This window comes from Loxodonta africana, chromosome 24 (assembly GCF_030014295.1).
Source record: "Loxodonta africana isolate mLoxAfr1 chromosome 24, mLoxAfr1.hap2, whole genome shotgun sequence".
Taxonomy (NCBI): domain Eukaryota; kingdom Metazoa; phylum Chordata; class Mammalia; order Proboscidea; family Elephantidae; genus Loxodonta; species Loxodonta africana.
Genome location: NC_087365.1, coordinates 7,523,723 through 7,537,874, shown reverse-complemented (window position 1 = coordinate 7,537,874; position 14,152 = coordinate 7,523,723). Strand labels below are relative to the sequence as shown.

Genomic DNA, 14,152 nt, shown 5'->3' with positions numbered 1-14,152 from the left:
CATTTAACCCAAGTATCCAAAATATGGAGCCCTGGTGGTGCAGTGGTTAAGAGTTTGGCTGTTAACCAAAGGTTGGCAGTTTGAATCCACCAGCTGCTCCTTGGAAACCCTGTGAGGCAACTCTACTCTGTCCTATGGGTTTGCTGAGTCAGAATCGACTTGATGGCAACGGGTTTGGTTTTGTTTTTTTGGTATCCAAAATGTAGTCATTTCAACATGTAATCAATATAAGAAATTATTAATGATCTATTTTACATTCTTTTTTTCATGCCAAGTTTTAGAAATCTATGTATTTTTCACTTACAGGATATCTCAATTTAAGCACTAAACTTTCGTCAGAAATACCTGGTCTGTATTTAGATTTCATAAAATTGGCAGTGGGTAAAGTAGATTCACATTCCCAAGTGGTTCCAAACCTACATAAAACTTTTCCAGTAACTGAATTGAGAATCAGTTTTCAAATTTAAATTAACTAAAATGAAATAGGAAACCCTGGTGGCATAGTAATTCCATGTGTTCTGGCAGCCACGTTAACACACGGAAAGAGAAGCTGGTGGTGCAGTGGTTAAGAGTTTGGCTGTTAACCAAAAGGTCGGCAGTTTGAATCCACCAGGCGCTCCTTGGAAACTCTGTGGGGCAGTTCTACTCTGTCATATGGGGTTGCTATGGGTCAGAATTAACTCAATGGCAATGAAAGAGAGTTGAGAGAGAGAAGATGAAATAAAATTAAAAGTTAATTTCCCCAATCACACTAGCCACATTCTAAATGCTTAGTAGCCACATGTGGCTAGCGGCTACTGTATTGGACAGCACAGGACCAGAAGGTCTTGGTAAGTAGCATCCATTGGGATGTGCGGGATCCTCTGTGTCTGCTAACTAAACCCACAGCTGGCACTTGAACACACCCTTGTATCTATTTGCCCAAATGGGCTCATGTCATGACAAAACACACAGAAGTCTGTTTATATGTAATCACAGGATTTTAGAGCCAGAAGGGCCTCTTTCACCTCACAGAGAAGGGACTGGGCTGGTTTGGGATCGTTTAGTGAGCAAAGGGCCTGTGCTAGGATGCCGTGCTACCTCAGTTACTTATGCATTTGCGTGTAAACGAATTAGCAAGTGCAAAATCCTTGATTTAAAAAACCTGCTTTTACAAAAGAGCTATGCTGATTGGGTCCCATTGTTCATAATAATCATTTTATTGAGGTTTCAATCAGACGTGCAGATGTTTTCTCTATATTCTTGCAGTTGCTTATATCCCCAAATTTTATGTGATCAATTTCCAAGTTATAGTAAAATTTAGAAAACCCAGGTGGCATAGTGGTTAAGAGTTCGGCTCCTAATCAAAAGGTTGGCAGTTCAGATCCACCAGGCGCTCCTTGGAAACCATATGGGGCAGTTCCACTCTGTCCTGTAGGGTCACTATGAGTCGGAATCTGCTCGACGATGAGTTTTTTTTTTGTAAAATATAATTTGAATATTCTTTCCTTAACCAACACATTTTGTTCCTATTTTCCTTAATGTTTTATAGCAAGAATTTGTGTATAATGCTTATGTGAAAATGGATTTGATTTTCTCTCTATGTCTCCTGGTTTTAAATCATTTTAGGACAAGGACTTTTGTATAATTTCTCTGCCGCACCTCACCCCTGAGTTTGTCCTCATCCAGAACTTTGTGCGGATGGTCCCCTTCAACAACTGCACCCTGGAACAGGATCTCTATGTCTTCCATCGGGCTGGGCTGCTCAAGTAGGTGGACTCATGTGTAGCCAAAAGGCCACCTGTGAAGTTAAAAAGTGAAAAAGGAGCAACAGCAATGCTTCCTACTGTTTCTATTTAATAATCTTTTTCAAAAATTAATTGTCTTTTACTGGTGGAGGGCTTGATCAAGATATTTTAGTGAATACATTTAGGGGAAGAGAAATATTGAGAAGAGACTTGCCCTGTCAGATATTAAAACATAATACAGCTCCACAATAGTCAAACAATGTCATGTTGGCAGAATCTATGTTGGTAGAACAGCGTACCACAGTAAAGAGTCCAACTACAGACACCAACCTGGTAAGAATTTTGTGTGTATGTATATACACACATACATATATGTCAAAGTTTGCTTCACTACAGTGGAGAGAGGCAGAGCCAACATGGTGCTATAGACAGAAGCACTACACCATCCCACCACCCCAAAGACCCAAAAAACTAAGTAAAACAGAGACAAACTTCAATCCTGGAACCCTGAGCATCAAATGGAGAGATAAAGAACTCAGTCAAGCACCTAATGGAATAAGAAACTGATGGAGAACAGAGAGCCAGGAGTGATATGAGCAGAGGTCCCCCATCAGCTAACACAACACAGATTCACCATCTTGGACTCCTATCAGAGATCAGTGGACAGGGAGAATGGAAAGCAGCTTTACAGAGCTCCCAGCAGGGGACAGAACACCCAGTAACCAGTTATATATGCTTTCCCACCCCCGTCTTTCTCCTCCCTGCTGCTTGGCCTCCTCCACTCCCTAGCTGGCTGCAGTTACTTGGCCCGCCAGGAAATGTCAGCTCCATGCCACTTGGATTCATTCCACCCACATTGGAGATTGGCAGACAGAGAGTACGGGAAAGCAGCTTCACGGAGCTATCAGCAGGAGATGGAGCACCTGGTAACCAGCAATATACACTTTCCTGCCCCCACCCTTCTTCCCCCCGCTCGGCCTCTGCCACTTACTGCTGTCTGCAATCTCTTGGCCCAGAGGCTCCAGCTCCGGTTCCGAGCCACTTGGATTTGCCCTGGCCCTGCTGGCTGGCTACCTCAGTGCCATTTCTTTGTTGTTGGTGGTGTTTTTTTTCTGCTTCTTTTGGTTTCTTCCCTGCCTCTCACCTCCTCCCCCTTCATTTCTCTCAAACACGTGGCTCCGTGTGCCATCTTTGTTTCTTCTTGAAAGGCTGTGAAGTGCCACTTGGCTGGGGAACTGCTTCCCTGGTCTGTGCTGCCATGTTGGTAGGATCCTAGGGGCCTTTTGTTTGTTTTTGTTTTGTTTGTTTCCTTTTTCTTTTCACGGCTTGGGAGCCCCATCTAGCAGGGCTGTACTGTGCGGCTTGGGAGCCATTTCCCTGGTCTGCGCAGCTACATTGGTGGGATCCCTGGGGGCATTTCTTTCTTTTTTTATTCTTTTTGTCGTTCTTCATTTCTCAGTTTTTTGTCTTTCTGTACTTACCTTCTTTTCCTGTCTCCTGAATACCTGGCACTGTATGACATCTCTTCCCCTTCTAGCCCGGGTGTACTGTTTGGCCTGGGAGCCACCTCCCCACTCTGCATAGCCACACCAGTGAGATCCCTGGAGGTTTTCTTTTCTTTTTTTAAATTTTTATTTATTTATTTCTCTTTTTCTTTTTTTCTCCATTTCTCAGTTTCTTGTCTCTCCACTCGAATGGAAAGCTCCTTTAGCTCTCTCTCTCTCTTTTTGTTTTTTGGCTCCAGTTTCTCTCTCTTCTTTCCCATACCCATCTTAGCTCCACACATCACAACCGCCCCCCTCCTTCCTGCATACCTGCACCATGTGTTGAACATCATACCCCTGAGCAGCACAGGCATGACCTACTGGCATTTGCTCTGCACTGACTCCCAGCTCGCCCTGTCAGCCCTAGTACATGCTACAAACAACCCATCCCAGCCCCTCCCCTTCAACTGGACCTGCTGTGCTCCACCATAGCTGAGTGACTGGTCCTGCTCATCGGACAAGGAAGTGAAAAGTATTGTGCCCACAGACGAGCAAATAACAAAGAACACACAGCCTGCCTGTTTACTGATTTAAGTAAACAAAGAAAATAACTACTGAATGTCCCAAACACAACAGACAATATCAAAACATACAAAAACACAAGACGGGATGGTTCCACTAGGCATCCAAAATAAAACACCAGATGACTTCCCAGTAGAAGAAAAAGCGCTAAAACTACCTAAGAGGGAATTCAAATCTCTAATATTCAGAGATACCAAGAGTTGAAGCAAAAAGCAGACAAAAAATGTGGAAAAAATAGACAAATTCATGGAAAATACAGAAAAAAAAGGAAGAATTCAGGAAAATAATATATGAACAAAATACTAAAATAAATTCACAATGAGAAATCATACAAAAACAATTAGAAATCCAAAAGATCAACAAGATTTCAGAAATGAACAGTGTCATAGAAGCGTTGAGGAGCAGGTTTGAAACAATGGAAGACAGGATCAGTGAAATTGAAGACAAATACTTGGATACAACTTTGAGGAAAAATCAGAAAAAAAGAATGAAGAAAATGAAGAAACCCTGAGAATTATATGGGATACAGTCAAAAAGAAAAATCTGCAAGCAATCAGAATTCCAGAACAGGGAGAGAAAACAGAAAATGCAGAAAGGATCATTGAAGAATTGCTGACTGAAAACTTCCCTAATATCATGAAAGATGAAAAGCTGACTACCCAAGAAGCTCAACAAACCTCATAAGCTCAACAAACCTCATATAGGATAGGAAATCACCAAGACATATCATAATCACACTTACTAAAACGAAAGGCAAAGAAAGAATCCTGAGGAAAATCAAAAGTCACATACAGAGAGGAAACAATAAGACTAAGCTCTGATTATTCAGCAGAAACCATGCAGACAAGAAGGCAATGGGATGACATAAAAAAACCCTGAAAGAAAAAAAATTACCAACCAAGAATAATATATCCTACAAAACTCTCATTCAAATATGATGGTGAAATTAGGACATTTCCAGATAAACAGAAATTAAGAGGATATGTAAAAACCAAACCAAATTACAAGAATTATTAAAGGAATCCTTCGGTTTGAGAACAAACAACATCAGACCACAGCCTGAATCTTGGATGCAAGATTGTATCAGCCAGATACCAACCTAGGAAGTGAACTCTCAAGGACTATCCAAGACCAAAAGAATTACAACAGGGAACCAAAGAGGTTAATCTGTAAATGACAACAACGTCAGAACAATGAAAGAGGGAATAAACAGTGTAGGTATAGAACTTTCCAAGAAGGATACCAAGTAATAATAGACTGGTTCAAACCTAGGAAGAATAAGGTAACCACAAGTAAAGTTAACAAACCTACTCATTAAAAGAAAGAAGAAAAACATAAAGTCTCAGTAAAAACAAAATCTACAAAAATGAAAGAAATTTAAAAAGAAAAATCCACAAACAAAAGGAATTCAGCACAGGGGAGTAAGAGGAACAAAGAAAATGTCAGCGCCACAGAAAAAAACACTACAAAATGACAACAATAAACTCACACCTATCAATAATTACACTGAACGTAAGTGGTCTAAATGTATCCCTAAAGAGACAGAGAGTGACAGATTGGATTAAAAAAAAAAAAAAACAGGATCCATCAATATGCTGTCTACAAGAGACACTCCTTAGAAACAAAGACATAAATTTATTAAAACTGAAAGGATGGGAAAAAATATATCAAGCAAACAGCTACCAAAAAAGATCAGGAGTGTCAACAGTGGGGAATAGGAAGGCTTGTTCTTCAAATGGTGGGACAAAAATCAAGGTAGAAACTTTCTTCATACTCTACTGTAAAACAAATTCTTGTTTTGATTGAAATGCTAAATCTGAACATTGAAAACATAAAACATTAGAAAATATGTGTGTGCCAGGCTCTGGAAGTACAATGGTGAACTACATACAAACCTGGTTCCTGCTGTTTTCAAAACTTGTAAACCCACATGTAAACATACAATGCAGGGGTGATGGGCATAGCCAGTGATGGGTATGTGTTACTACGAAAATGAATCATACAGAGATTTGGCCCAGTCAAAGGAAGTTTTCTTGTGGAAGTAAGGCTGAGTGTGATTCAGGAGTGTGAGTGAAAATTGATCTTTATCACATTTTAGGATGGAAGTATTTTTTTAAAACATAAAACCAGTGGAAGAAAAATTGAGACCATTTTTACTTTATAAAATTTTTGAACTATTCTAATTAAAGTGCAACCTTACCTCTAAGTAAGAATATTTTTAACAAATATGACAAAGGGTTGATATATTTAATATATAAAGAGCTATTCACAATCCACAAGAAAATCACTTATTTAATACCAAATAGAAAAACTAACAAAAAGCCTGACCAGACTGTTTGCATATGAAGAAAAACAAATAATAGATATTTAAAAATCTTCAACCTTGTCACTAATCAGGGAAAACAAACCAAAGCAAAGTGAGATATTATTTTTGGTCAATTGGCAAGAATAGTACCATTCATTTCTAACGAGACAAACACTCAGTGCAATGCTGGTCAGAATGTAAATCCACATGAAATTCTTAACGGCATTTTGGCAGAAGCACTGAAGTACTTCATACTCTTTGACCTTTTAATTCCGTTCCTAGGAATCTAGGCCAAGAATCAAGGGTTGCAAACAAGATTTTAAGTATGAGGATTAAAAAATAGTAGAAATACTCCAAACGTCCAATAGTAAGAGGATGTTTAAATACTTCGTGGTGCCCATATGAGGGAATTAATAACTATTTAAAGAATCATTTTAAGAATACTTAGTGAAAAATGCTCAGAATGTAATGCTAGGTTAAAAAATACATCGATATATAAATTGGTATTTAAATATACCCCCAATTTGTGAAGAAAGAGAAAAGTATGCATAAAACGGGAGGTATACAGATGTGGACGCTATGGTATGCCGCCCAGTCCCCTCCTGTTCCCAGCTTCTGGAGCTGTCAGCACCAACAGCAAGAAGCTGGGTCTCCAGCTTGAGTGACTGCCCTGGTGGGAAGCCTAAGGCCCTGCCCCACCCCAAGGGCAGCCTGCATCCAGTGACTGGTCTGCGTGTCGGGGTGGGGAGGTGATGACAGCAGAAAGGGCCAGGTCCCTTCTTCCAGGCAGTGTCTTCCCAGGGCCAGACCTCCCATGGGATCCGCTCCCCTGTGCTATCACCCCATCACTCACAGCCCAACTCGTCCTTCTGCCCCTGTTATGGATCTAATTGTGTCCCCCTCAAAATATGTGTTGGAATCTTGACCCCGGTACCTGAAGATATTTGGGAATAGGGTTTTCTTTGTTAAGTGTAGTGTGTGACTTAAACCTAATCACTTCTGAGTTATAAAAAGAACAGATCAGTCACAGAGGCAAGCACAAAAGGGGAAAGACGGATGCCACGTGAAGATCACCAAGGCACCGAGGAATGCCTGGGGCAGTGAAGCTGGAAGAGACAAGGGCCTTCCCCTAGAGTCATCAGAGAGAGAGCCTTTCCTACAGCCAGTGCCCTGAATTCGGACATCTAGCCTCCTGAACTGTGAGAAATTGAAGTTCTATTCTTTAAATCCACCACTTGTGGTATTTCTGTTACAGCAGCACTAGGTAACTGGGGCAGCCCAGTTGGATCCCACCCTGATCAGCCTCCAGCATGCAGCTCTCCCTGAGTCAAGGGTTTGTGAACTTGGGTGGGAAGAAAGACTACTAAAGCCTTATTGAAATTTTGAGTCAGTGGTTAAGAGCTTGGCTGCTAACCATATCACATTGGAGTAGTTGCAGAGATCTCCAGACATCGTGTGTGCTCATCCTGTTTTGAAATTTCAGGAGTTGTTTTATCTACAACGAGAACTTGTTAGTGTGTTAACAAGAAGGTACAGATACTATAAAAAAAAAAAAAAATTTTTTTAGCATACATTAAAAAAGTATTTTTATAACTGTATTTTGATATAGTCTTTCCTTTGTAATCTTTGTATTTAAAATCATTGACCTGAAAAGGGTTCCATGAGAATCACCCAACTACCAAAGGGATCCATGGCACAAAAAAGCTTAAGACCCACTGCCAGAGTGCTCCCCTCCTCCATGTGGTCAGAGCTGGCTCAGAGACTGCAGCCGTGGGCCAGCCCATGGGGAAGTGGGAAGGGAAGTGGCCGGGAAGTACTTTCCTGTTAGGGAACATCCACTGTGTCCATTCATACTGTGTGGTCAGGAGCTTGTTGCACAGCCCTACCTAGCTGCAAGGGAGGCTGGCAGATGAGTTGCTACTAGCTGGGACATGTGCACAGCTAAAACTCACTCAATTCAATAATTAAAAAGAAAGAAAGAGTCATATCTAGTTTTTTATCTTGCATATGGATAGACAGTTCCAGAAAGTTACTCAGGATTGTATTAACCTTATGTGCCTCTAGGAAGTAGGGCTGGGAGATGGTGACTCACATTTTGCTTTATGTCTCTCTGTTCTGTATCATTAAAAAAAAAATCATGAACATGCATTACTTCTGTAATAGAAAATGTAGTTAGTCTGGTAACTGAGGTTTTTAATTTTATTTCCTTTCAAGTAGAATTTAAAATGTATTTTTACACTCTGCATTCTTGAGTAGAGTGCATTGACTGCTTTTCTTATGACATGGGGATCTCCTTGTGACCAAATGTAGTTGAAGAAGTACACGCTGGAGATGGGGAGCAGCCAGGTGACGCGGAATCTAGGGGGGGCCTGGGTCTGGCCACAGTGGTGGCCTCTTTTCAGTGGCTTCTCTCCTTAATTCATGGGTATATTCTTTTCTTTCACACTCTGACCTTTACTACAAGCATGCATTACTATTATCAACAGCAAAGTCTAGTCTTTTTAAATGATGAGCCTCTCAGCACTTCTCTGAGAGCCTGGCCATAGCAGAGCCCAGGTCTTCTGTGTAACCATTTTTAGGGTCTGCGTCCATTTTAATTCCTGTTTTAGCACTTGCAAATAAAGCTGGAGCAAATCATGTGTGCCTGGGTTCTTTTCTGAGAAGCTAACAACTCACAAGCTGAAGCAGCCTCTGTGCCTCTAGGAAACCATGTTCTAGGTCACTGTTGCCATCTGAGCCCTCACAGTAACCCTGGTGACCTCTGTGAGTTTTGTCATCACCCCGTCCCCTCACCCCGACACCCAGGTCTCAGCAGATACACTCTCAGAGGGCCATGTGGTCTGTTACTGTTCCTTCCATCCCTTTTCTAGTTTGAGAATTTGTGTCAGGTCTTGTAGGGAGAATACCCCTCAACCCACATGTTTGTCACAGTCAGGGCTGTTCTATTTGTGGACATGACAGTAGGCCATTTTTTCTAGAGAAAGCCTAGATTCTCAATTCTTCACTTTAAGCAGAATCCTAAGGATAAAAACTTTTCTAGAGAAATCACACATTTAGTGTTAGAACTGGTGGCTTTGCGGTTGGGATTGTTCAGCTCCTACCTAAAGGGAATGATACACTATCCTGAACTCCTCCTCTCTTCTGCCCTTTACAACCTGCACTCCTGCGTGCCCCTTCGGGCAGCTGACCTTGATTAAATGAGAGGATGCTGACCTGAAGATATTGCTGTGGAGTTGCTCACATTCCAGAGATACTTGTATTTAAAAAATTATGGGAATTAAGCAAGGAATTTGGAGGAATTCATATATCACAAAATGAAATTTATAAATGTGAGCATGGGCGGCCTCAAATAGGCCCAGCCATCATTCTGAAATCGGTCCCTGGCCTCAGTTACCCCAAAGTGGCATTGCTTTTTCAGGGCCTCCTTCTCTCCACCCATTTCCCCACAAGATTCTCTGGAAGTTGCCAGATTTTGTCATAGTTGCTCCCCTGCACTGGCACTGGATTCCGTTAAGGGGGTGGCGGAGGGTCCAGGTACAGTGGCCAGCATCCCTCGTAAATCAGGAATCTGTGCAGAGATGCTCTGTGACATTCACCCTTCGTATCTATGGGGCTTGTACTTGGCTTTTAGTAACAGGCCTTACAAGGGGTTGTTCATCCCTGGTGTCCCAGAAGACCACCCAGGGATGGGCTGGCAGCTCCACAGTCATCACAGACCATGGCATCTTCTGCCTTTCTCCCATGAACATATGGCTTCCAGCCCCAAGGCCACCCCACCCTTCCTGTAAGGACACAGGAAGGCTCTGCATTCTTGGGCTCTTTGGATCTACTCCAGGTGTGCTCCATGGACCAGCAGCAGCAGCATCCACTGAGAACTTGTTAAAATGCAGAATCCCAGGCTCTGCCCCAGGCCTGTGGAGTCTGCGTTAGCCTAGAACCTGTGTTCTAACAAGCCTTCCAGCTGATTTTTCTGCTTGTCGAGGTTTGACAAGCACTGGAGGTGCCCCTGTTTCTCACAGATGTATTATCTCATGAGAAGGGATTGTGATTCTACCTCGAAAACCACGTAGATCACATGTGCTTCAAACTTTTTATGATCTTATCTGGCAATTTTGTGGAAATGTTGAGATATTAAATCCCTTCTGTATTGCATAAATAGATTATTGGGCTAAATTTTATAAGAATATATGGACTCTAGGAGTCCTTATTTTTTTTTTTTTTAATTCTTTTTATCCAGAGAACATTTTAATTTCTCTTAACTGATTTCTGGTTTCTTGCCCTTTCTTTTCACACACCTCCTCCCCTTAATTTTTTTTTTCAACCATCTTTTTAAGCTTAGAAATTCAGATTAGCAGTAAGAATGCTTTCAGTTAGAAATAAAAGAAAAAATTCAAGGTGGCTTCAACCATAAGGGCATTTGTTGGCTCACACAACTGGGAGGCCTGGAGAGAGACAGGCCTTTAGGATTTGTATCTTCAGGGTTTTGATCTCTTTCCTTGTTTCCACTCTGCCTTCCCTGGTGTCAGCTTCATCCTGAAACTGGCATCCATCACACTGACGACATAAGTGCTGGACTCCGGCTGACACCCAGTCACCACTGCAGAGGGGAGAGGGTACTGGCTGAGGCGAGTTTTCTCTTCCAGAAGACCGAGCAGCTGCCCTCAGTTACCCATCCAGTCAGTTACTCAGTAAATGTGTGTACTGTGTACTAGCCCTGATTCCAGGTGCTAGGGTGACAGAAGTGACTAAAACACACCAAGGTTTTCATCCTCATGGGGCCTGCGTTCTAGCTGGAAGAGAAAGACTTCAATAAGGTAAAGAGATAAACAATACAGCCTGTAGATGATGGGGGCAAATGGGAAGAGTAAAGCAGGTGAGGGGGTGAGTGGGCGGGGTGTGCAGTTGCACACAGGGTGCTCCCAGAAGGCCTCACGGGGATGGCCTCACTGAGCCAAGACCTCAAGGAGGCACGGGAAGGAGCCCCGTCCAACCTAAGGTCAGAGCCTTCTAGGCAGAGGGCACTGCAAGGACAAAGGCCCTCAACACTTGTTTTTCCATAACCTTCAGCTATACCATGTTTTTCCATTTTTTGCTTCACTTCTCTTGACATTTTGGAACAGATTGCTATTGCTCTTAAGTTCGGTTGCTTTAAATTTCATGGCCTCATGTTCCAGTATCCCACCCAATTTTGTTCTTCTTCCCTTGGGAAATTATATTTGTGTCTGTCACCTGCCCTCTGGCCATGCTGGTGAGTACTGGGGACCAATAACTCATTCAATTCTTAGCCATGTCCTCCTCTATCAGCAAATCCCAGCGGGGATCCCTTCTCCTGCATTTAGTGCCCGCTTGTCTTTGAGGTGCGAATACTTCTTAATGTTTCTGTTAACTTTCACTTTAAATGTGTAAAATTATGTGGAAAATGCTTTCCTTTTAGCCCTTTTAACTTCCTTTACTAATCTCTAGGAAGTTTCCAGACTTGATGTAGAGTTAGTATGTGGTGTGACTGATCCTTTTTCTTTTCCCTGCCTGCCCATTCCTAACCTTCACCCCAACCTTTCTTTCCACTTGTCTATTCACTAAAAAAATTTTTTTTTTTTTTTATTCACTAGTGGGGCACACTCATCCCATCTCCATGCCCTTCCAAGAGATGCTGCTCTGAAATTTGACTTTTTTAATTTGGGGGAATATGTTCCAAATGTATTCATCCAACTAATGTTTATTGGGCTAGAGATTATTTTCTATGAATGAATATTTATTTACTGCTGAGTTAAATCGTACAACTAATTGTCAACTTTTCTCAGTAAATAAAAATGCCCTTAGATCCTTAGATAGCCTGCCTTTAAATGATTCCTCCCCTGGTGTTTTTGTTTGGTTGGTTTTTCTGGGGGTGGCTAACTCCTGCTTGGTTCCCACTTTTTTCCTAGTGTGTCACCATGACATCTGTTCCAGGTCATGTTATCATTGAAAGTGTTTCAGTGACATCACTCCTTCTGGTGCCCTTAATCAGTCTCCTTGAATAGAACCCCAAAGAACTTTATTTACTTTCTGTAGTTGTTTTTTTCTTTTTTGGTGTTAACTAAAAGACCTACGAGTATCAAATTATTTTGTTGCTGTTACATGGATCACTTCTTTGGAATCCAGAAATACTCAGCTTACTCATTCTTTTCCCATCATTTTGTTTTCAGCTCCTGGCATCAAAAAGTTTTCCTCTTTTCTCCAACATTGAATGATTATACACACACGTAAACTTAAAGGTGTTTAAAACAACACATTCATTCAATTTGTGGTTGAAAAATCTTTTTACTTCTACTTTTATGCTCGATTTCTATTTCATTATGTGTATGGTCTGATGAAATACTATAAATTCTGACTTCTGAGGCCAGAGTCAGCCACACACAGAAGAAAACCTGTTGTCATGAACCAGGTGACCAAGGCTGCAAGACTTTGAAGACAAAAGAAGGGTTCAGTAGGCAAGGGCTTCTTCATGGAGAGGTGACTTTTCCTGAGGAATCACAAGTTTGGCATCCAGGCACATCAGAGAGAGGAAGGGTAAGCGGGAGGCGATGTGGGGAGATGAGGACCACGGGGGAGGGCTAGGAAGCCAGAGAGCCCAAGGGGGATCCCCTCAGTATACCTTTCTTGTTCTGTGGGAAAAGGAAGCCCTGTAGCAAGATAAGGAACACCACCTCTAACTTCCCTCTCTGATTCAAGGCAACTTTAGAACCACACCTGACCCCTTGAGGAAAAAAAAAAAAAATTTTTTTTTTTTTTTTTTGAGGAAAGAACAGCTAAATCATGCTGGTCTCAGAGTGTGTGTTTGCTTCTGGGAAGGTTGGGAAAGATTTTGTGTATAACAGGAAGTGGACGTGTTCTCTTTCATGTTTATATTTCATGGGACAGAAAGGAGGAACCCGCCATAGAGGCTTAATGAAAGAGTGAAGATTAGAAACCTCTCACTTGGAAATACATGGAAAGTAAAAGCAGGTGAAAGTAGGACCACATTTAGAAATATCTAGTGAGCCCACCATCGCTAGACTCAGGCCTAGTCCCCCTATACCAAAAAAACCAAACTCATCGCCACTGAGTCGATTCAGACTTACAGCGACCCTATAAGACAGGGTAGAACTGCCCCATAGAGTTTCCAAGGAGCACCTGGTAGATTCGAACTGCCATCCTTTTGGTTAGCAGCCATAGCACTTTACCACTACACCACCAGGGTTTCCAGGGAAGCATCAAAATGGGCATTGCCTTTCTGAGTTTTTATTTAGCAGATTGATGTTCATGCCACAGAAGGTCTTTGTCTCATTTTATAAACCCTCAATGAATATGCTTAGTCTTTATGATTTATCTGAGAATTCATCAAGAAATAAGAGATAGAGCTTGATAATTTGACAATAAATATTGTCTCCGTTTGGTGTGTGCATGTGTGTGTGATACGCACATGTATGTAAAGATCAATTTTGTGTTAATTAAGAATCACGTATGTTGAAAATGAAACAGTAAGTGTCTTTCCTGGTTTGTTTTGAAGCCATTTCATTTTTCAAGAAGTTTCCTGCAGCTGAAACACAGACTCAGATCTCCATAACTCCTGGTCCGTTTCTGACATCACATCTATTCTTTACTCCTGTTATAAATTTCAGGGGTGGTTGAATATGAGATTACAATTTCATTTAAAAATTTAAAGGATTTCAGAACTATTTCTCAGAATATGGTTCTGGAATCAATAAAAGATCAGCTCCATGAGAGCAGGAATTTTAGGCAGTTTTGTTCAGCTCCCAGAAGAGTGTCGGGAACGCAGCAGGCGTTTAATCAATATTTGTTGAATGACTGAGTAATCCTTAATAAATGACACTCTAATTGTCTGTTTTTAAGGAGCTGTGTTTTCACAGTGAATCAGTTTCTCAGACATATTCATTTTTCACTTTTTCTAGGTGCTCCTGTCAATTGCTACATGAAAGTAATGGGGACACGAACCTATAGGCACACTTGCATTTCCCTTTTGCAGGCCACAGGCCTTCATCGTCTCATTCCCATTAAAACCAAAGCAAACGGAT

General features: G+C 41.6%; 1 protein-coding gene across 1 annotated transcript in view; it reads left to right on the top strand.

Moving 5' to 3' along the window:
• Positions 1-14,152, top strand: part of CFAP61 (cilia and flagella associated protein 61) — a 405,193-nt gene that overhangs the window by 129,979 nt on the left and 261,062 nt on the right. The window contains exon 11 of the mRNA XM_064276462.1: positions 1,609-1,748. Within this exon, the coding sequence (XP_064132532.1) occupies positions 1,609-1,748 (140 nt within the window). The remainder of the gene's footprint in view (positions 1-1,608; positions 1,749-14,152) is intronic.